The 24056-nt window shown below is 45.7% G+C and overlaps 2 protein-coding genes and 1 non-coding gene across 3 annotated transcripts in view; 2 read left to right on the forward strand and 1 right to left on the reverse strand.

Moving 5' to 3' along the window:
* Usp39 (ubiquitin specific peptidase 39) overlaps positions 1 to 16748 on the reverse strand; it is a 29256-nt gene extending 12508 nt beyond the window's left edge. Inside the window, exons 1-7 of the mRNA XM_041644008.1 lie at positions 15359 to 16748; positions 14194 to 14263; positions 13172 to 13266; positions 9730 to 9866; positions 9034 to 9186; positions 7383 to 7608; positions 3666 to 3743 (exon numbers count right to left, since the gene is read on the reverse strand). Of these exons, the coding sequence (XP_041499942.1) occupies positions 3666 to 3743; positions 7383 to 7608; positions 9034 to 9186; positions 9730 to 9866; positions 13172 to 13266; positions 14194 to 14263; positions 15359 to 15623 (1024 nt within the window). The 5' untranslated portion in view covers positions 15624 to 16748. The remainder of the gene's footprint in view (positions 1 to 3665; positions 3744 to 7382; positions 7609 to 9033; positions 9187 to 9729; positions 9867 to 13171; positions 13267 to 14193; positions 14264 to 15358) is intronic.
* On the forward strand, positions 11676 to 11782 carry LOC121443738. Its single transcript, XR_005973696.1, has one exon. It is a non-coding gene; the product is annotated as a U6 spliceosomal RNA (small nuclear RNA).
* Positions 16749 to 17797: 1049 nt separating the features above from the next.
* On the forward strand, positions 17798 to 23660 carry CUNH2orf68 (chromosome unknown C2orf68 homolog). Its single transcript, XM_041639683.1, has 4 exons — positions 17798 to 17978; positions 18056 to 18171; positions 19203 to 19354; positions 19682 to 23660. The coding sequence occupies exons 1-4, from the start codon at positions 17872 to 17874 to the stop codon at positions 19802 to 19804; spliced, it is 498 nt and encodes a 165-aa protein (XP_041495617.1). The 5' UTR covers positions 17798 to 17871; the 3' UTR covers positions 19805 to 23660.
* The last annotated feature ends 396 nt before the right edge of the window (positions 23661 to 24056 follow it).

Genomic DNA, 24056 nt, shown 5'->3' on the forward strand with positions numbered 1-24056 from the left:
AAAGCATGTCAAGAACATATCCCAATTTCTTAATTTCTGGTATAAACCAGAACAGTGTAAGACTCAAGCTCTTCGTAAGCACAGAAGCTTCACCTTGTAACATATATCACTGTACTTACATAATTATTTTCCTAAGTAATTACATTATATCTCCTCCACACAACATTCTTTAACCACTGGGCTGGGTCATGAAAGGGGAAAAATGTGAGTTTGAAAAGAATGACTTAAAAACATAATCATTTTTTTTTAAATATTTATTTATTTATACGATATTCTGTCTGTATGTCTGCAGGCCAGAAGAGGGCACCAGACCTCATTACAGATGGTTGTGAGCCACCATGTGGTTGCTGGGAAATGAACTCAGGACCTTTGGAAGAGCAGGCAATGCTCTTAACCACTGAGCCATCTCTCCAGCCCCAAACATAATCATTTTAAAAAGAAAGAGCCGGAGAGATGACTAAGCAGCTTAGGACACTTGTTGCTCTTGCAGAGAGAACTCAGGTTTAATTCCCAGCATCCACATGGTAGCTTACAACCATTCCAGAGGCTCCAGTGCGATCTTTTGATCTCTGAGGGAACCAAGCAAACACATGGTGCACATAGCAAAAGGCAGGCAAAACACTGAGACACATAAAATAAATAAATCTTTTTTTAAAATATCAGTCAGAACTGGACATAGAACTGGGTGTGGTAACTCACACCTATAATTCTAGCACTTGGGAGGTGGAGACAGGAGGATCAAGAGTTCAAATACAACTTTAGCCACATGAGATCCTACCTCAAACAATGAAAACAAAAATAGGTACAGTGGGAAATGGCTTGGTCAGTAAAGAGCCTTCCATCAGGTATGAAGACCTGAGTTTGATCCCTAGAGGGTTAAGGCCCATCTCACCTCTAATCTCAGCACTGACCTTCACAGGTGTATACACACAAACACACATACACAAACACACACGGCCTCAAAAGCAGCTTAGTCAAGGTATTTCTGCCTTCAAAAGGCTGTAACCTATACTGGACAAGAGAGAGAAATGACTAAGATGTTAATCAAGAACAAAACCAAGCCGGTCAGTGGTGGCACACGCCTTTAATCCCAGCACTCGGGAGGCAGAGGCAGGCGGATCTCTGTGAGTTCGAGACCAGCCTGGTCTACAAGAGCTAGTTCCAGGACAGGCTCCAAAACCACAGAGAAACCCTGTCTCGAAAAACCAAAAAAAAAAAAAAAAAAAAAAGAAGAAGAACAAAACCAAGACAAAGACAAAGACACAAAGCACACAGGCTCACAGAATCCCAGTGAAACACAAGTTAGAGACCTGAGAGAATGAGCTTGGCTAAATTTACCTCACAGACAGGGCAGAGCTATCTAGAGTAAGAACCCAACTCCTTCACCCAGCAGAGCCATCAGAACCCAGAAGACAAGAGCTGGGTGTGGTGGGACACACCTATTCTCAGGCAGTGAAGAAGGAAGACTGGGAGTTTGAGGCTAGCCCAGGCTACAAGGCAAGACCTGATCGCAAAACAAACAACACATAGACAACCACACAATCAATCAAATAAAAAAGAAGACAAGCAGCAGAGCATGGTGTTGACAGGTCTTTAATCCCAGCACTTGGTAGAGGCAGGCCAGCCTGGCCTACAAAGCAGTTCCAGGACAACCGGGAATGTTACAAAGAAAAACCCTGTCTTGAAAAACAAAAACAAAAAAGAAAGCTACACTGCCTTATGTCTCCAGAATGAGTCACCTGACTCTGCAGTCTATAAGCTACAAAGTGTAACTGGAACTCAAACTAAACAAGAGAAGCTGGGGGTCAGAGGGTCAGAGGGTCAGAGGGACAGAGGGTCAGAGGGACAGAGGGACAGAGGGTCAGAGGGTCAGAGGGTCAGAGGGACAGAGGGACAGAGGGTCAGAGGGTCAGAGGGACAGAGGGTCAGAGGGTCAGAGGGACAGAGGGTCAGAGGGACAGAGGGTCAGAGGGACAGAGGGACAGAGGGTCAGAGGGACAGAGGGACAGAGGGTCAGAGGGACAGAGGGTCAGAGGGACAGAGGGTCAGAGGGACAGAGGGACAGAGGGTCAGAGGGACAGAGGGTCAGAGGGACAGAGGGACAGAGGGACAGAGGGTCAGAGGGACAGAGGGACAGAGGGACAGAGGGTCAGAGGGACAGAGGAACAGAGGGACAGAGGGACAGAGGGACAGAGGACGTTTAGTTTAGTCATGTGCCCACAAGCAGAGCCACTTTTCAGTCTGCTCTACCCCTCAGTCCTTCGCCAGCTCCAGCACTGCAGGAATCGAAGAGTCTAGAACACAGTGCTCCCACTCTCCATTCCAAACTGGGTCAGAATTTCTAGAGCATAATTATACCCATTTCTGATTTGTAAAAAGATGCTTTGGCCAGTATGTGGTGGTGTTTGTCTTTAATTCCAGCACTTGGGAGGCAGAGACAGGTGATCTGTGTGAGTCTGAGGTCAGTCTGGTTTACACAGTCGGTTCCAGGACAGCCAGCCAGAACCACATATAAACTCTGTCTCAAAAACAACAGCAAAACCAAGCTTTGACTTATTCTGGAGAGATGGCCCAGCAGTTAAGAACACATACTGCTCTTGCAGAGGACCCAGAGTTCAGTTCCTAGGACCCACTTCAGATGGCTCACAACCACCCGTCACTCCAATCGCTGGGCTTCTGACAGGCTCTGATCATGGAATACTCTTGCACATGTGTGGTGCACATACACTCATGTAGGCACATTAAATAACAAACATTTTAATCTGAGCAAAATGACACATGCTTGTAATCCTAACACCTGGAGGTGAACGAGCTTTAATTGATACCCAAGACAATATCAATTAATGGAGCAGAGTGCTATTTCAATAAATACATAGTACAATAACGGCCATGTTCATCTCTAAACATTTATCATTCCCTGTGCTCAAAACATTCAAATCCTCTCTAGAAGCTCTATTGAGGTACAGTTAGTGGATGTCAAGCACTTTTACCCACTGTGCCAAAGAACATTAAAAGCTCCTCCTCCTGCTAACTTCTCTGTCTGAGAGCCCTTAGCCCTAGGCCTCTGGTAACCACGATTCTACTCTCGGCCGCTGGAAGTTCACTTCTGGAGGGACAAGACACAGCCATGTCTTCTATCTGTCTTACTTAACCCAGTATCTTCCTGGCATTTCTGCTTAAAAACTACTGGGGCCAGGCAGGCAAGGCAGTATATATTTGTAATCTCAGTATAAGGGAGGCTAAATTAGGAGGATCACAAATTCCAACCCAGCCTGGGCTAGGAAGCAAGAATATATTTCAAAGAATTCAAAAAAAAAAAAAAAGATAAAACAACAGCAAAACAACCAGGAAAAAAAATAAACTGAGAATATAACCATATTCTAATAAAAAAAAACAGGGCAAGATCAATTCAGGTCTAGCACAGCCTAATGGCACATGCCTATAATCCGAACTTCTGGGGGTAGAAGCAGAAGAATCATGCATTCTAAGTCATTTCAGTACAGAGGAAACTGAGACAGGAAGAACCTAAGCTCCAGGCCAGCTGGGGCTCCAGCAAGACTTTGTCTCAAAATGGAAGAAGCAGTATAAGTATAAATGTTTTTCTAGGAAAAAAAAAGCAAAAACCAAGAAAATGGGGCTCTCTTTGGACAAGCAGCATGACTTACTTTTCTTCTTCTTCTTGGTGCCGCCCAGAGCCGAGTGCAGAGCATTCAGAAACCAAGACAGGAAGTCAACTCCATCCCCTGAGAACAAAGGGAGAGAGAACATGCTGAAGCTCAGAAGCAGGAAAGGAACCCAACCATGTACTGGCTGGTTCTCCTCACCCTCTCTAGCCACGCATCCTCCACCCTGTGCATCCTCCTCTACCTGACAACAAACACCCACACTCCTCAAGGTCAAGCCTACTCTTTTTTTAAAGATTTATTATGTATACAGTGTTCTGTCTGCAGGTTAGGAGAGGGTGCCAGATCTTACTACACATAGCTGTGAGCCACCATGTGGTTGTTGGGAATTGAACTCAGGACCTTTGGATGAATAAGCAGGGCTCTTAACCACTGAGCCATCTCTCTAGTCCCCCAACCTTACTCTTTAGTCTTCTCTTTCTCTCTAGGTATTTTGATCTACAGCTGGACCCTGTCACTTCCATCCCAGAATGTACCTCACCACCCAGCAATAATAATGAATGACGGCCCTGTAACATCCACATCTTCAGAGTGGCTCTGACTTCCTTCCTCACTTCCCTATCTTAAAGACTTATCTTTCAGGAAGGTGACTTAAAGTGCTATTTCTAAGAAAGCATCCACATACAATGCAAAGCAAAGGATTCTGGGAACAAGCAACATTCCTGGCCCACGATAAGAGTGCCTAAGAAGAAACTAGGTGCCGACCTCCCAAGTATGTCTGAGACAATGGCTACTGTCTTACAGATGTCCGTCTCCATTCACTTCCCCTCTGTTCATCTAGTTAAAATCTATAAGGCTATGTACTCTGCTCTAACTTCATCTCCTGATTCCAAAGGCCTGACAGCTCTACAAAATTGCTTTCCTAAATTCACACACACAATGCTTTATTTAATTACAAATGACCAAAGCAAGAACTTCTCTACGCACCCACACACATCTAGGCAATTGATAATGCCCAGACACTGAGGAAACTACTTAACTGACAATGCAAACTATGACTATGGAAGAGGAAACAAGGTAAGCTTACTCTTAGGGCTAAGGCTTTTCTGCAACTCTAACCATCATGCTTTAACTTTGCAAAGGTGTCAAAAACTGAAGGAAAGGCTAACAGATAAAACCACCCATAGTACACAAAATAAATTTCTCTATAAAAATATCATATCTTGTTGTAGCCCTGACATAAAAAGAAAAGAAAGCTCACTGCTTAGGCAGAGGGTCTGAGTTCAGTTTCAGCCTCTGCAATGGATGGCTCACAACTACCTGTAACTCCAGTCTCCAGCTTTAGGGGATCCAACAGCCTCTTCTAGAATCCAGGAACACCTGCACATTTATATATATATATATATATATATATATATATATATATATATATATATATATATACACACACATACATACTCTCACACACACTCCACGGGCACCTGCGCACACGCACACATACACTTAAAAATAAATCTTAAAAATCAAAACAAAATTGAGACCTCACAGAGTTGGTGCAGAAACCAAGTAATTTTATGAATCTGGATCCTGGATATGTGAGGCTTCATCTAGCACAGGAGGTGGCTGCCCCCTGTTCAGAAGAGTAAGTGTTACTGGCCTGTTGCAAACTATAAGACTTCATGCTCAAATGTCTTAGCGACTTCTGCTCATTTGGAAATAAATCATGGGGTTCTGGTCAACATACACTATCTATTCCCAAGTGTATCTTACTCTCTGTTGCCCCAAACTCCTAAACCCCGAGTCTCAGCTCCTCATCTACTTATCTTATCATCTCCTAGTTAGTACTCTTCTCCCAAGTCCCTGAGAATCTGAAAGGCACTACTACACAACCATGGTGGCACATGCCTTTATTTCTAGCATGTAGGATGCAGAGGCAAGTGGATCTCTGTGCCTGTTTGGTCTACATGGCGAGTTCCCGGACAGCTAGGGCTGCATAGTAGGAACCTGTCTATTATTTAAAAATAAAGGTATTGTGGGGCAGGAGAGATGGCTCAGCAGTTAAGAGCACTGGCTGTTCTTCCAAAGGTCCTGAGTTCAATTCCCAGCAACCACATGGTGGCTCACAACCATCTGTGATAAGATCTGGTGCCCTCTTCTGGCCTGCAGGCAGAACACTGTAAACATAATAAATCTTTAAAAAAAGAAAGAAAAAAAAGGTATTGTGGGTAGAGGTGGCAGGAGACATGGCTCAATAGTTTATAGTACTTGTTATTCTTTCAGAGGACCTGGGCTTGATTTCCAGCACCCACATGGCAGTTAACAACTGTCTGTAACTCCACTTCAAGGGGATCTGACACCCTTTTGTGGCCTCCTCCGGTACCAGGCATGCATGTGGTATGCAGACATACATATAAAGGCAAAACACTTACACAAAATAATAAAAAAAAAAAATTTAAAAACCAAGCCACTGACCTTTCTCTCTGTGCAATTCATTCCTCAATCAGAATAATGGGATTTCTATTTTGATTTGGGATTTTTGAGTCCTATTCCACCTCACAGGTGCTGGGATTATACACATGGACTATCATGCCCAGGTCAGAATAGTGTGTGTGTGTTTGCACGCGTATCCTACTGTCCTGGAACTCACTCTATAGACCAGGCTGGCCTCGAAATCAAGAGATCCGCCTATGTCTGCCTCCCGGTGCTAGGATTAATGGCGTGCACCACCCCCAAGCCCATGGAACTGTTGTCACACTTTGGCAAGTGCCAACTGATTTTCAACCTTAAGGTAAAACCTAGTCTCCTTACAAAGACACAGAAACTGGAAAATCCCCTTTCCTAACCACTACCCTGGTTCTCCACTGACCCTGGAATCCAAAATGTGACTACTTACTCTCTGTGCCAGACACATTTGGGCATCCCAAACTATACTGGAACCCCATGCCTGCCTAGCCATGCCTATTACCAACCCACCTCCTCCTCTACCCAGCACTCAGGACTCTACCCATATGTCTACGTGGGTCTCTGCTCCACGAGCTGGAGAAGCTGCTTTTCTCATCACAGCACTTAACATCCTCTAATTACTTCCTATACAATTACCTTTCCTGTTAGCCTGGCATTTCCTGGAAGAAAGCAATCATATACCTCAACCTGTAGCTCTAAAACTCAGGAAGAAAAGTAGAGGATGACCCAGCGTGGGGAAAGCAAAGACAGGAAGAATTCAAATACTCTGTGAGTTTGGGGTGAGCGCCAGGCCAGTCAGGGCTACAGAGTGAGACCTTATCTCAAAACCAAGAGCGCAGGATGAACAAATGGATGCGATGTGGTACTGTGTAAGACCCGGCTACTAAGAGTAACCGGAGACTTCACTCAGCAGCAGTGAGAACTGGGCTAAGAGATGAGAAAGAGTGGAAAACTTCCCTGAGTACCCAACAGGGGACACAACAAATGAGCAGCACAAGCGGCAGCTACTTAACAACAGGGGCTTGCCTAGGATCTCCCATAAGCAATACCATTATTCTGACAAATAAAACAGATTTCTGTATTCTCTTTATACAGCTGTAGTCTCTTCGGTCCCCTACACAAATCTCTTTCACCCACTGATCAGAAAAGAATGAAGACCCTAACCCCCTATCCACAGACAGTCCCTTCATGTCCTATCAGGATTCACTGACAACTGGAAATAAAAGTGTTCTCCGGCTCTGAGATGCCCCTGAAATGCGGTCCTCAAGTCAGAGATGTGGGTGACTTGTCTCTCACCTTGTTTGGTGATCTGGAAAGTCTTCTTGCTGCAAAGAACAACTGCCTGAAGCATCTCGTGAGGAGAAACATGTGCCTTGAAGTTCCGCGGGTTCCAGAGCTTTCTCATCAGCTCTCCAAACCGCTGGACCAACAAAAACATAATATCCCCTGGAGGGCGCTTGATGTTCTTGTAATTGTCTTCCTCTAGGAAGTAGTTCCGAAGAGGAGGAACATTAGACAGAGCCTGGAAATCAAGCATTCCAGTTAGCACAAAGCCCTTTGCAGGACCCCTCAGGACCAGGCTGTTCCAGCTAACATTCAGATAAAGCCTGTGACAGGACTAGGACAGCCTTCAAATGTTCAAAAGAAACTGACCCTAAGGCCTGGTGGCTCAGAGGTTAAGAGCGCTGGCTGCTCTTCCTGGCTGTTCTTCCAGAGGTCAAGTTCAATTCCCAGCAACCATGTATTGGCTCACAACCATCTATAATGAGATCTAATGCCCTCTTCTGGTCTGCAGGCATACATGCAGGCAGAACACTATACATAATAAACAAATAAATCTTAAAGAAAAAAGAAAGGAAGGAAGGAAGGAAGGAAGGAAGGAAGGAAGAAACTGACCCTCAGAAAATGCTGCCAGAGCTCAGAGAAACGTCCTTCACTGAGTCACACAAAATAAAGGCTGACAAACACTTAGTGAATGAAGGACTTAAAAAGTCAAGCAGAGACTCAGGTCTGTAATCCCAGTACCTGGGAGGCTGAGGCAGAAGAGAAGCCAGCGTGGACTATGTATGAAGACAGCCTGAACTATGTAGTGAGTAGCCTGGACTACAGAGCAAGACCCTAGTTTAAAAAGAAAAAAAACCAACAAAAAGACAAAATTTAAAAAAAAAAAAACACACAGAGCAACTGAACAAATAAACAAACAAAAAAGCAAGCAAAATCAAATGTCTTTTTTAAGAGTATTAGGGGCTAGAGAGATGGCTCAGCGGTTTAGAGTGCATCCTGATCCTGCAGAGAACCCCCAGGACCCACGTCTGGCAGCTCAGAACTGCTTGCAACTCCAGCTCCAAGGTGTCCAACACCTTCCTCTGGACTCCACAAGAACCTGCATTCGTACGTGCACATACATACTCACACAGTACACACATATACACAGAAAGGAAGGAAGAGTCAGGTGGAGGTGGTGCATGCCTTTAATCCCACCACTCCAGAGGCAGAAACAGGCGATCTCTGTGAGTTCAAGGCCAGCCTGGTCTACAGAGCGAGTTCTAGGACAGGCTCCAAAGCTACAGAGATATAGAGAAACCCTGTCTCAAAAAATAAAAATAAATTTTAAAAAAAAAAAGAGGAAGGGAGGAGGGAGCAAGAGAGAAAAAGAAATAGACCCCAACACAGTGGTTCAGTCTGGCCTAGCCTAGGAACAGAGTCCACTGCCTCTCATAATCTGGAGACTGCAGGAGTCATAAGCCTAGAAGCCGAAAACTCCCTCAGCATGTGGGAGCCGCCCCTTGATTAGAAAGGAGTGTGCTGCTGGCTGCAGAGCGAATGCTCAGGTGGAGTTCTCAGAGACCTGGGGTCTGGGCCCTTCTGACTGTACTCTCGAAAAAGTGTTAACTTCTTGGCGGCTTCCAGTTACTCTCCCCTCCCCAGTGTCCTTTCTTGAGCATACCTGCAACACTGCATTTGCATAGTCATTGGCTTTTATGTTGTTCAGTCCCACGATCCCTGGCAGGTAAGTGGTACCATCATATGCCCGGGACAATTTGGCTTGCTTGTCCAAGTTTGCAATTTGCTGCTTTGTAAAAGTAGGCTTCAACACATACTGCCAAGCAAAAAGAACACACAAGTTGTTGTAAACAGGGTTCACAAAGTATATCCAGAAAATAAAAATTCCCTGGTCATGAATGCCCCACTCTACACCCTAAGGCTCAGCCACCAGGGATGAAGACCGAGGTAGGGGAGTAAGTCCTCCACAGAACTCATCTGCAAGGGGCTTTGTGTCTAATCCTGAATCACTGAATTCCACGTCTGTCTTTACCCCTACAGTCTGGTCAACTCCATGATCAATGGCTGCCAGAAACCCAGGATGCTCAGGACTAAGAAGCCAGCAGGAGCCCAAGTCTCCAGTGGGGTATCTTGTGTATCTAGCTCAAGAGTGTAGCACCTTCTTCCCTGCCAGGCTTCCAAGCCTCCCAGGGCTGTGAGGCAGGACAGAATCTTCCTGGTCACAGAACTATCATCATGAACTTAGTTTGAAACTTGAATTTATTCTACTTTTTCACTTTCTCTAGCAGGGCCCTTCCCAGAGTCCCTTGGGATAGCTCACAAAACAATGTGGCCGACACCAGCAACCAGGGACACATACTGTGATATCCTCCAGTGAGGAGTCGATGATCTCATAGTTGTCAGGAAGGCAGTAAAACTTGAGAGTGTGGAGGTTGAGGAAGACGTGGTGGCTGAACTGGACGCTGTGAATGTAAGCATGAGACTTCAGGCCCCGGCCTGTGGGAAAGGGGGAAGGGATGTCAGAGAAAGGCCTAAAAGGCACAGATCAAGTCTGCTCTTGCCTCATTACTTTGTGCAAAACATGTTAAAAGCAAAAACAAAGTAAGTCCTATGCCATCCATGAAATTAATCCCCACATAAACTTCTCTCACAAAGAGAACCAGAAAGAACACTAAGACATAAGTTAGGGAAATTAGTTTCAACATAAAAGTATACATGTAGATCGGGCGGTGGTGGCACGTCTTTAATCCCAACACTCGGGAGGCAGAGACTGGAGGCTCTCAGTGAGTTCAAGGCCAGCCTGGTCTACAGAGTGAGTTCCAGGACAGGCTCCAAAGCTACAGAGAAACCCTGTCTCAAAAAAAACAAAACAAAAAACAAACAAACAAAAGTATATATATAAACTAACTTCATATGAATCAGAAACTAGGAGTATCAAAAAAAATGTTATTTAATACATAAGAACATAAATGCACACACACAGATATACCTATCCTGAGGCTGCCTTCCCATCAGCTGTCTTCAGCTCCCACCTGCACCCTTGTCCTTTGTCCTCGCTACATCCCTTTATGTTTGTTATTATTTTAGCAGTACTAATGTTAACCCAGAGTTTCCAGCACTAGGCTACTGTTGTGAAAGTTTCCTTAGTTTATGCTGTGGGATATTTGTTTAGTAATGCAAAGATGTGTTACATTCTTTAGTGCTGCATTTGTTTAACTCTGTAAAGCTGTGTTACTTTGCCTTCCTAAAACACCTGACTGATCTAATAAAGAGTTGAATGGTCAATAGTGAGGCGGGAAAGAGGGAGAGGTGGGGTTGCCAAGCAGAGAGAATAAATAGGAGGGAAAATCTAGACTTGAGTGAAGCAAAGAACAAGGAGGAGTGAGAATAGGAGAAGAAGAGGAGAATGCCAGAGGCCAACCACCCAGTCACACAACAGTCACGGAGTAAGAAGGGAAGAAAGACATAGAATAAAGAAGGGTTAGAGAGAGAGAGAGAGAGAGAGAGAGAGAGAGAGAGAGACAGAGACAGAGACAAAGAGAGAAAAGAAAAGAAAGCCCAAAGGCAAAATGTAACGGGATAATTTAACTTAGAAAAGCTAGCTAGAAATAAGCAAAGCTAAGGCAGGGCATTCATAAGTAAGAATAAGTCTCCATGTATTTATTTGGGAGCAGGGTGGCAGGCCCACAAAGAATTAAAAAAAAAGAAAAACAAACTACAGGCTACCCTGCCAAACTCTTTCATTTTGAGCCACAATCTTGCTAAGTTGACTAAGCTGTCTCCAAATTTCCACCTTCCAATCCCCCAGCTCAGGTTCCTGAGAAGCTGGGGTAACGTCCGCAGCCCCTTCCAGCACTCCTCTTTTTAGTACCACTCTCCTGCAGCACATTCAAATGCAGAGGAGCGGAACACGCACTTCTAATGTCAGCAGAAGCAAGCACAGCTCTATGTTCAAGGCCAGCCTGGTGTACAGAGTGAATTCCAGGACAGTCAGGGCTGTATGCAGAGAAAGAGAAACACTGTCTCAAAAAGCAAAACAAAAACAAACAAACAAACAAACAAATGAAAACAAAGCATAAGGACACACGTGTATGAAGGAGCGTATGAGACCCATCATTCCATATTCTAACCTAAAACATCAGAAATAAAGGCTGAGCGGACACCTTTAATCCCAGCACTCAGGAGGCAGAGGCAGGTGGATCTCTGTGAGTTTGAGACCAGCCTGGTCTTCAGGGTTAGTTCCAGGAAAGTTGGAGCTACACACACAAAAAAATGTGCCTCGAAAAACCATGAAAAACAAAAAGGGTGCTCGCTTCAGCAGCACATATACTAAAATTGGAACGATACAGAGAAGATTAGCATGGCCCCTGCGCAAGGATGACATGCTAATTCGTGCAGTGTTCCATATTTTAAAGAAAAAAAAAAGGCTGGGCATGGTGACACACACCTGTGATCCTAGCATTAGGGAGATGAAGACAGGAGGGTCAAGACCCTGTCTGAAAATATACACAACACACACACACACACACACACACACACACATTCGACCTTGGGGAGCTGGCAAGATGGTTCAGTAGGTAAGGGCATCTGCCACCAAGCCCAATGACCTGAGTTTAATCCTTGGAGCCCACATGGTGGAAAGAACCAATTCCCACAAGCTGTCCACTGACTTCCACACATGCCCACAAATATCCACACTGATATATAAAACTAACCTTAAAATGTAATACATTTTTAGGAATTGACTTTGGAGACAGGCAGGATGACAACACCTACAATCCCAGCACTCAGATGACCAGAGGCAGGGGACCTGAGGTAAGCTCAAGTCAGTCAGGCCAATACAGTGAGTTCTAGGTCAATCAGGGCTACATACTGAAGTATTGTCTCAAATATCAAAGGGGAAGAAAAACTGACCTTCATGTATTTCACTACCCTCTGTCCTCATTTTTATTCATTGCTTTATAGTCTAGCAGAAATCATTAATGTAGGATTTGTTGATTGTTTTATCTGTCAACCTTGATCTCACATACGCTCCCTACAAAAGCAAAAAATGTGGCTTCTCGTTTTTTTTTTTTACTTCCCCATTATACTATGTACATGCATACTACTTGTTGGTCTAAATGAGTTAAAATAATACATTTTCAGAAAAGAACTAAATAAGTATTCTCAGGAGATGATGATAGGGCACCTGCAAAACCCAGCACAAGAAGCCGGGCGGTGGTGGCGCACGCCTTTAATCCCAGCACTCGGGAGGCAGAGGCAGGCGGATCTCTGTGAGTTCGAGACCAGCCTGGTCTACAAGAGCTAGTTCCAGGACAGGCTCCAAAACCACAGAGAAACCCTGTTTCGAAAAACCAAAAAAAAAAAAAAAAAAAAAAAAACCCAGCACAAGAAAGCCTGGGGCAGGAGGCTCAACTTCAAGGTAAGCCTGGCCTACGTACTCAGACCCCACCTCAAAACAGCAAAGATATAAATGCAGAAAACATTAGACTCAGAAACCCAGGACCTGGGTATGCAGCTCAGTGGTAGAACACTTGCCTCGTACATCTGAGAACCTAGGTTCACTGTCCAGTGACAAAAGGAAGGAAAAGAGGGTGGGGGGAAAAGAAAGAAACTTAGAAGCTCGGTGCCAGGAAACCTACTACTAATTCTTTCTCCCTTTCAGATGTGCTCAACTCTGATCAAGGAGAAAACCTCCAGTTTCCTGGGAAGACAGACAGAAACTATTAAACATGGTCCCCATGAATAACTTACTTTCCACAAAAAAAAAAAAAGATTTATCATTCATGCCATTTATTTACCTTGAAAGTACTTGCCACACACCAGACAGGCGTACGCATTGATATGCGAGAGGGAGATAGAGCAGAGTTTCTCAAAGTCGAAGTCCAGCACACTCCTGAGAGACAGAGCACAGGAACAATGAACAGGGACGAGGCAGTGGTGGCTCTCCATGCCACAATGCCACACACGTCCTTAAGAGACTGCATGAACATAAAACCACATATCCAGAGCAGGCTCAAAGTGTCTGCATCAAACGCAAATGCCCACAACACACTTTTTCATTAGATTCATCCAACTGTGGATCAATATTTGGAAAAAACAAAAGTTACATCTGCACTAAACATATACAGACATTTTCCCCTTTGGCATTATTCCCTAAATGACTACTTTGCATAGCACTTGACACTGTATTTGGGATTAGTAATCTCAGACAATTTAAAGTAACAGGAGGATGTGCACTGAACATATGTAACTATATAAATATTGAATATATGTAATATATCCAACAGTCAGATTTTGGCATGTTTCAGGGAGTCTTGGTCCCACTCCCCCCACGGATGAGACAACTTTTCATAGAGGCCCAACTCCTCTAATTCTGGCACCTGGAAGATTGAGTCAGCAAGACTACAAGTCCCAGATTGTCATTGACTATAGAGTAAGATAGCACTCCAGAGGCAGAGGCAAGTGGATGTCTGAGTTCCACAGCAGCCTGGTCTACAGACTGAGTTCTAGGACAGCCAGAGCTACACAACAAACAAATAAACTTTGCCACTCTGAAGAGACAACATGGAAGAACATGGCAAGAAGCACAAGGCTTCTTGAGGCAAAAAGTCTTAAAATGAGGAAAATTTGAATGAACTGTTCACTGCTCAGTTTGGAGAATTTTCGACAAAATTTTTACTATATTCTGCATATCAAAACCCACTGATTTTTGACTGTATGGTACTGGAATTAAACCCTGGGCCTCTGACAGGCCAGTCCAAGTGCTCTGCTGCTGAGATATATCCCCAAGCCTTCTCCTCATCCTCTTTCTATCACTGACCTGTTAATGGTATCCAGATATGGGCAGTGACGACTCCTCCGGTCCTCAGAATCCACTCGGCCATTCTTTGCTGAGAAGAAAGAGATCACAGACTTTAAGATGGAAAACTTGTGCTGGGATGTAACTCAGTGGAAGAGCACTTGACTAGTAAGGGCAGGATTCGCTCTTCCACAGAAACATAAATAGAGAACAGGAAAATACTCAAATCACAGGCACACTGTGTTCTGTTTGTTTCTGTTTCCCATGGAAATGGAAAAATTTGATCAACTAAGATTAGGGAAAGCTTTTACTTTTCTTGTAGTGACAACATTCTAAAAAGGTACAAACTAAGAGTAGATCTATTACATACATAACCAACAAAAGATTAATCCATGTATTACATAAAGAAATCCAGGCAAGCAAGATGGCTTACTAAGGTACTTGCCACCAAGCCTAGCTACCTGAATTCAATCCCTGGGACCTACAAGGTAGGAAGAGAGAACTGACTGCCACAAGTTGTCCTCTGCCCTCTACATGTACACCATGGTACATGCGTACACACATATAAATAAATGCACTAACCCTTTTTTTTCACCATGTATGATGGTGTACACCATTAAACCTAGCCCTTGAATAATACAATCTATAGAATAATACAATCTCTCTCCTAAGGCTATTGACTGTATCAACATCATTGACAAGACAATATATAAGTCCTACAACAACCTCCTGCAAAACCCAGAAGCAGAACTGTCTCCATACTGAACTAATACAAAGTCAGTACTTTAATCGGGTGCACAGAGATCTCGACTGAACCGGCTTACTCCAGATATTGGAACTTTGCAAAAGCTGGAGAGGGGAACATCTGTAAATTTATTTACAGAGCACCTGACCCAAGTGCGCTATTCGATAAAGGGGGGTTGTGTTGTATCGTGACAACGTGAAGATTAGAACAGTCTTCATCTGAAAACAGTCCTGTCTGGACTCAACCTCGGGCAGGGAAGCACAGAAAGTAAGGAAAAGTAAAAGGCAGGCGAAAAATGGGCATCTCAGAGCTCAGTAAAGGAATCTAAGGTCATCCCTGGCTACAACAGCAAGTTTCTGAGACCCTGTCTCAAAAAAAGAAAAAGGAGAAAAGAAGAAAACAGGCGAGCATGGAGGGCGCGCCCTGCCCGGCCCCGCGCACCTCGCACCTCCCGCTCGGGCTCCGAGTCCTCGTCGGCCTCGCGCTCCCGCTTCACCCTCACCGCCGGGGGCGCGGACGCCGGAACCTCCCGCGCAGTCGGCTCGGCTTCCCGCTTCACGCGGACCGGGCTGGCCCGGGAGTTCGCCGCCTCGGGCTCCCGCTCGCGGTCTCGCTCCTTTTTGATGCGACCCGAGCTACCCCGCGACTCGGAATCGCGCTTCCCACGGGTGGAACCATGAGACTGCCGTTTAGACCGGCTAGACATCGCCGCCGGCCGCTAGGAGCTTCCGCGCCGGAGCCGCGCACGCTGGGGACACGCAGCCAATCAGGAGCCGAGCTGGCCTCAGAAGCACAGCTCGCTACGAGTCGCTGAGAGGGACAACACACGCGGCAGGACCCTTACAGGCGCTACCCGCCCTGTTGAGACAGTTATGAACCTGCTGCTTCACAGCTGCTCGTCACAGCTTAAAGAGATAGGAACCTTTCACGGGTTACGGTGATTGTAGAAGAAAGGAAGCTGGCATTCGACCCTAGATATCTTCAGGACAGTTTGTGTCTCGAAACGACAATCCAGAGATGTCCCCTGATCCGGGACTGATGTCCTATACAGGAAAAGGAGTCAGTATTCCCAAATTACCTTTCATTCAGACTTGTACCTGGGAACTTCAATTAGTACCACATTTAGAGGGCTCTTGAAATAAGGAAATTGCAAATACTCTGCCAGGGCTCATTTATTGTTTAGTTAATAAAACTCCAAATTCAGTTTGACCACTGAGCCATGCCTTAGTCCTACCTATTGGAACAGTTCCATTGAAGTAGAATTGACAAAGTGCTGCATGTCTGTCTGGTCAGTGTAATGTGCTAAATTGTGATGTGTGAACATTTGTGAATCCATTGCCATAATCCAGAGAGGAAACTTGTCTCACTCCAGAAATGCCCTTGTGCCCCTGTGGAATCCTACCCAAACCACTGGGTGACCACATTGCCTAGAATTTCATATTCAAGTGCTATACAGTGTTAACTCTCTCTGACCTGGCCTCTTTCACAACTGTATAGACAGTTGTTCCTTACTTTGCATTGCAATATTCCATCACACAGTTGTACAAGAGTTTGTCACTGTTCTAATAATGAGTTCCTACTTTTCACATTTAAAACAAGGACTTAAAAAAAATATCCATTCAAGCTGAGGCAGAAAGATTCCCAAAGTTTAAGGCTAGTCTGGGCTACAGAGTTAGTTCGAGACTATCCTGAGCTGTATAGCAGAAGGAAAGAAGGAAGAGACAGCTGTACATATTAGACCCTCAAAAGCCTTGCTTCAGCCGGGCGGTGGTGGCGCACGCCTTTAATCCCAGCACTCGGGAGGCAGAGGCAGGCGGATCTCTGTGAGTTCGAGACCAGCCTGGTCTACAAGAGCTAGTTCCAGGACAGGCTCCAAAGCCACAGAGAAACCCTGTCTCGAAAAAAAAAAACAAAACAAAAAAAAAAAAGCCTTGCTTCCTCCCATGAAGACAGTTAAGCAAGTGATCTGGGCTGGGACAATGCAACCCCAATGTTGCTGGAATAGGGGCTGAGTATGGGGGGAGGGACTTAGCTACCTGAGAGACAGGAGAACCACTGGTGCTTGATGGCTGCCAGATAAACTACAGGTTCAGTGAGACCGTATCTCAAAAAAAAAAAAAAAATAGAGAATACAAACCAGAAAACCTGGCAGTCTCCTCTGGCCTACACCGCACACTCAAACACACAAAAGGAAAGAAACTTAGGCACAGTTGGCTCAGAGTCAATCAAGTGGCACATATAACATTTTCTTTTTTCTTTGCCACAAAGAATGAAATAGTCATTTGCAAAGAAATAGTGAATCTAGAAATCGTGTTAAGCGCATTCAGTAAGATTTGGAAAGATTGATCGCAAATACTGCATGTTTTTCCACAGGCAGAGCATAGATTTAATTGTGTGTGTGTGTGTGTGTGAGAGAGAGAGAGAGAGAGAGAGAGAGAGAGAGAGATAAAGAACTATAAGAGTCAAGGTAGAGATCTAAAGGGAGAGAAGGAGCAAAGGTGATGGGAATGACAAGATATCACTTTCTCATGAGCAGAATCTGCCCTTATACGAACAAAGCAGATACACATATACACATAAATTTGATCTCATAATGAAGCTCACTGTACTGTACACTAAAGAACTAATTTTAAAAGGATAGAAAAGAAAAAAACATCTCTAACAATAGTTTTCAATGTTCGTGGACGACTCGCATTTTTTATAATTTCCTGGTACATCAGCTATAAAATTCTTCTTTCGGATTGGTGATATTACAATGAAAGCGAAACTCCCGCCCTAATGGTGCTCCACTAAACCAGGTTCCTAAACTCCTAAAACACTGGCGCCTACGCAACCGGAAGAAGTGCAACGGAGCCGGAAGTCGCAGTCCGCAGCCGGAAGTCGGGCTCCGCAGCTGGCGACTTGAGTTCCGCGGCTGTTGTGACGGTTGCTGCGGCTCTGCGCCCAGGATCCGGATGGAGGCGGCACGGGATCCAGGTCGGGGACTGTGCTGCAAGCCCGGGGGGCGTCTGGACATGAGCCACGGCTTCGTACATCACATCCGCCGGAACCAGATCGCTCGGTACCGCCCCGCCCCAGGCCCGGCCCGGCCCGGTTCGGCCAGGTGACAGAGCCTGACTCCCGCTCGGCTCCCCGCAGGGACGACTACGACAAGAAGGTGAAGCAGGCCAAAGAGAAGGCGAGGAGGCGCCACACACCCGCTCCCACGCGGCCCCGCAAGCCAGACCTGCCGGTGTACCTGCCGCGTCACCGAGGTAAGCAGCAGCCAGACCGAGGCCCCGCCCCCTGGGCAAGCCCCACCCCCTCGGCAAGCCCCACCCCCTGGGCGAGCCCCTTTTATCTGTGTCAGGGCCCACGTCCCCCTTGTCACAGCCCTCACAGAAGCCACTGCCTCAGCGCCCTCAGATCTCCGCTCCAGGGCTCGTGACCCCAGTTAAGCAACACTGAAGGTACATGGGACCCTACCAGAAATCACTGTCCACCGGTGTGGTCTGCCATGCTGTATTTTAATATTCCTACCACCTGGAAGAGAGAAAGCCTGGCTGAGAGTTAAAAACATAAGCGGCCAGTACATAAATTGAAGTGAACCAAGCAAATGGCCTTTTCCCGGTTTTCCTGTGACCATACACTCAAATTAACTAACATATGACACCAAGTTGGTGTGCTGTTATTTATAGAGGGTTTAGATCCTGAGTGCATTAACTCGTTGAGTCCATAGAACACCATAAGCTGGGAACTATTATTTCTGTTTCACCGTCTAAAGAGGTGAAATGTTAGGTTGTCCAGCATGTCAGAGCTTGGATTTGAACCGAGGCATAATTCTGCCCATCCTTCCAGCAGCTTCCAGTGATATGTGCTGGAGACATGTGCAAGAGTACCTACTTTCTAACAGAACTATTCTAGAGTAGAGAAAGATAGAAAAGTTAAAATCCTGATTGACAGCTCCCCAAACGCACACACTGTGTTCACAAACATGCATACCCGGCCGGGCGGTGGTGGCGCACGCCTTTAATCCCAGCACTCGGGAGGCAGAGGCAGGCGGATCTCTGTGAGTTCGAGACCAGCCTGGTCTACAAGAGCTAGTTCCAGTTCCAGGACAGGCTCCAAAACCACAGAGAAACCCTGTCTCGAAAAAAAACCAAAAAAAAAAAAAAAAACAAACATGCATACCCAGAGTCTGTCGGAAGCCTGGAGCCTTTCTTGGTGCCCTTTTTCTGATGATTTCTGTGGGTAGGGGATTTAGCAGCATCCCCCTTTTCCCTCTCATTCTGGTTTGCCCTTACAGATGGCTCTGCCCACCTAGTCAACCCAGACTGTGAAGAGTCGGGGGAAAGCAGCAGTACTGGAAGCTCTGAGCTGGAGCCTTCTGGCCGCCAGCTCTTCTGCTTAGAATATGAGGCAGACAGTGGAGAGGTCACATCAGTCATTGTGTATCAGGTACGCCTTCTGGAAACAGCTGCAGCTTGAAGGTCCCGGGCCATGATGGAAGCTACTGCTAGTCCCTGAGCCGATGTTTATGTCACGGCCAGTGGGAAAACATGTCTTCCCCATGGGACTGCTGGGCAGTGGCAGAGGTACAACTTTCTCAGCACACAGCGATTCTTAGTTGCGGGGACAGCAAGAGCTTATGACTCTCAGCTGTGAATCACTGTTACAGGGGACTCCTGAGAAATGAGAATCCTATGAGAATGCTGTCTAGGAACAGGGCAGGTCACTTTCCTGAAAGAGACTGGCTCTGAGCTTCCTGACTCTTCCTCTGCGTAGGATGATGACCCCAGAAGGGTGACTGAGGAAGTATCAGCACATTCACCTCTGGACCCAGCCATGCGAGAGGCCCTCAGACTGCGCATCCAGGAAGAGCTTGCAAAGCGCCAGAGCCAACACTGACCAGCTTGAAGGCATTCAGGCAGGACTCACTGCACTTGGCAGAATTTTGCCCAGGGAGCTCACCTCTAGTTTGAGGGTACCAGGACCAGTCTATATGATCTTCAGGGATCCTTGTCCTCCCTCTCCAAGCTGCTGTAACCACAAGGGGGTTGCAGGACCACATCTGGCCTACCTCCCAACAGCCATTGTTTCTTGTGTATTGGCCCATTTGTCTGACCTAACATTCTGGAATTTTATGGACAGTTTTGGCTAACTTGGTGTTTTGGGAGCAGAGAGTTCAAGGAGAACCAGGGCTTATGAAACCTTTGCCCATGTGCTGCTATCTTGATGAGGTTATTTGCCAGGCCCTTTCCTGAGCCATATTTGATATTTTGTGGTTCTTTGATGTTCTACTTTCATCCACCCAGCTTCCCCTAGACCAGTTGTCAGTTTTCCTTTCTCCTATCTTTTGCCATGGGTAGAATCCATTTCCTCCACCCTCCCAACATGACTGTTTCTCGACCACTCAGGAATTTGGAAGTGGGGATTCTGGGAGCCTGCTTTCCTACCAAGTTCTCCAAGTAATTTTGATGCCAATAAAGCAGGAGAACTTTGTTTTTGAGGCCTATTTGGGAACATATCTCCTTCCCCTTCCATGACTTTCCCAAACTGCTCATATGCCCCACTGCTTTTGACTGTGTAGACGTCTGTGTAGGAGACCTAGGAAGAAGATGCTGAGCTAAGCTTCAGTTATCTGTTGAAAAACCTTCCTGCTGGGAGTGGTGATGCACACCTTTAATCCCAGCACTCAGGAGGTAGAAGCAGGCAGCTCCCTGTGAGTTCAAGACTAGCCTGGAACAGAGGGAGTTACAGGACAGACAGACAGGGCTCTGAAGAGAGACCCTGTCTCAAATGGCTAGGTCTACCAAATTCACTCCCCAGCTATAAACAGAATATACCATCTGCTCAGACTAGAGGGGAATTATCAAAACAAATTTGAAAATAACTCTCCAATTATGGCTTAACAGTCTTGAATTACTGAAGTTGGGAAAGTTGACAATAGGTATAATTGCCTTTGGGGGAGGTGGCCTGTAGTTGCAAAAAGAGAGTCCTAAAGAACATAATAGATGAAGTGATATGATCACTTCTTCACCCGATGCTTTCCTACCTCCCCAGATTATATCTGAGCATGGTTATGCACACTTGTAACCCCAGGGGGCCAAAGTAGGAAGATTGCTGCAAGTTAAAGTCCAACCTAAGTTGTTTCAAGAAAAAAAAAATGTAACTTAGGTCCTCTGGGTAAAGATCTCCAGACATAGCAGTTTTCCAACAGGGGACGTTTTCCAACACAAGATTAGGCTAAGGTCTGAAGTCCACAACACATCCTGTGCACAGGAATTCAGAGGCACTAGGATTTCCAGGAAATGAGCCTAACTTGAGCAGCTTGAAATGTGAGTTGTAAAAGAGCCTGTGAGCACAGAGACTGCCTACAACCAGACCCTCTGCCCCGGGGGTTTCTACACAAGGCTCTCAAGACCCTCATTCTAGCGATCAGCTCAGTAGTTTTTAAGGATACTTAGGGGCTGCTGGGTTTTATCCCACTCCGATGAAAACAGATGTAATGGGGTTGGGCATCTTGATGTCATTAAAACAGTAAGTCACAGCTTGCCATGCAGAGGAATTCTGGGGCAGTGAGTTAGGTGGTAAGTTAGAAGGGCCTGGTTGTGGGTGTGACTGGGGACCTAAATGCTCTAGACCCAGAGAGCTGATCCCAGGGTTAAGTGCCTTAAGCATGTTGGTCCTAAGCCCAGTTCTGCTGTCAAAGGAAAGCGCCTTTCCCCTGCACTTGCGCACATGTGCTGTCAGTGCCTTTGGACCTGCATGGTTAAATTCCATCCAGAACCTCCAGGGTGAAGGAGGTTCTGCCAAACTCCATGCTCTTCATCCAGCAGGTCATTTTAGTCTCCAGTTAATCAGTCCTTTTCTGACTTGAAACACAGGATTCACTGGAACTCTGGCTGCTTTGGGGGGTTTGCGTTCTTAGAGCTTTCTTTCCTATTTCCTGGTTCAGTTATTGAACTTAGAAAAAAAGACCTGAAGAGGAATCTGAGGACCCAGCACCTAAAAATTTGCCTCTAATCCCATTTCTTGGAAAAGGAAGAAAGAGAAGAACACAGCATTCAGTGTAGTCCTTTTATGTGTTTATATGAGCCTCACAAAGACCTCAGAAGGGTGACTGATAGAAACTCCTCTCAGCCTTTTTCCCAGAAGCATTTTGCTTATCGGGTGTATGAAAGATTTTCTAGCCAAGAAAGCCTTCTTGATTCTTAGCTTATTTGTCCTAAAGCTGCAGACCTGCACTTAACAGAAAGCCGTCATTCTGAGCCAGCCTGTCGGAGCTGCTGCTGTTTCTCCAGCACCCCTGAAGTGCCGGGGGCTGCGTCTTCAGCCTCATAGCTTGGCTACGTCACTCTCATCTCCTCTGGGGTCCATGGTAGTACTGTTCAGTTCATTTGGCAGACCTGCTTCTAGATGTCTTACAGCCATAGTGAGCTCTCAGAACTGTGCCGTGCTGTGGCACAGTAGAAGCAGTGTGCTATAAGCAGAACTTAACAGCAACTGCTTCAGGGTCAGCACTCATTTGAGTAGATAAGGTCTTGGCTGTCTTTTTTTTTTTTTTTTGGTGGGAGTGGGGGAGAATACGGGGGGCAAGGGAGGCTGGGTCAGGTAGGAGAGCACATGCCTGTAATTCCAGCATCTGAGGCTGAGGTGAAAGGATTGCCATATAACCAGGCATGGTGGCATATACCATTAATCCCAGCACTTGGGAGGCAGAGACAGAAAGGTCTCTGCGTTTGAGGCCAGCCTGGTCTACATAGCAAGTTCCATGACAGGCCGGACTATGTAGAGAAACCCTGTCTCAACTCCCCATGTTAAACCCCCCTCCCAAAAAAAAAAAAGCCTTGAGTTTGAGGCTAGCTTGAACTACAGACCTTGTATCAAACAAAAAGTCTCATTCCTACTCTCTGTGGAATGTTTATTCCCCTCAGTTCTTAACTAGAATTAAGCCCATATTTCACAGTTTTGTAATTCCTGAGTCAGAGTTTATGAAATTCGTGAGAGAGCTGGTTTTGCAAGGGGCCTTAGGCTATGCAAGTAGAAATGATAAAGCTGGAGTTGCAGCCCTCTGGCAAGCATGAAAGTCTCTGAAGAGTATAGTGCAGGAAGGGAAAAGATACAAAATGTATATGATGTGAGTAGTATATGGTCCGCTACAGTCCAGCCATGGTGGGTCTAGTCAATGTGGAAGAACATCCCATCTCTTTGGTCATCTGGGGTGTACTACTAACTAGATCAACCCAGATAGCTTGAACCCCTTTGGGGTAAGTATGCCAACCTGCTGTGTGTTTGACAAGGTCTGAATGGCAGGGTGGTGCTTCCCAGACAACCCAAACTTAAATGAGACCTTTGTGTGAAGGACAGATGACTTTCCTACCTCTGAGATTTTGGGGAATCTTGTGGAATGTTGACAGTTATTTGAAACCTTAATTCAGTTATATTCCTATCCTATCCCTGGGAGCCCTAGGCATCCAGCCCAGATTTCCATAGGAGCTGGAGTGAAACTACAAGTGAGAACTTTCTAGTAAAGGGCTCCTCTTCCCAGAGCCAACCAAACAAGAGTCTGGGAGTGGTGGTGAACAGTTGAAGAAACTCAGACAGGAGGAGCACTGTCCATTCGAGAACTGCCTAAACTATACAGCAAAAAACAAAGCAAAACCACATAGGAGTGTACCAGCTGTGTGGTGCTAAACAGAAAAAGCCATACATTCTCATTTCCGGTGTTTCTGTATAAATAAAATGAATTATGAAAATTGTTTCAAAATTGTGGAAAGTACTTTTTTAACCGAATAAACTATTTTTACAGCACTGTTTTTGCCAAGAGTTGTGAAATCACTTGTGTACTTGGGGCAGGAGGTTAAATGCCTGCCCTAAAGTCGTTCCACTACCGAATCAGCACTGAAAATCTCATCTCTTGCTGGGCTCACTATTTTAAGAGCTGCTCTGGTCAGAGTATAACAGCTAGACTCACAGAGCATCAAAGTTGAAACTTTTAAAGCCATCTGGTCCTACTGTTGTCCTCTTAGGCAGCTTCCTCCAGATGTCCATAAACAAGCTGGTCCTCATCAGGACCTGTATCTTAAGAGTTTTAGGGATTGTTCGGGTTGACCTAGTAAATCTCAAAGTGCCTCCAGTGGCAAAGCTCCAGAGTGCA

The sequence above is a fragment of the Microtus oregoni genome, unplaced genomic scaffold, assembly GCF_018167655.1.
Source record: "Microtus oregoni isolate MIOR12 unplaced genomic scaffold, Mior012 000002F_ref0000024, whole genome shotgun sequence".
Lineage (NCBI taxonomy): Eukaryota > Metazoa > Chordata > Mammalia > Rodentia > Cricetidae > Microtus > Microtus oregoni.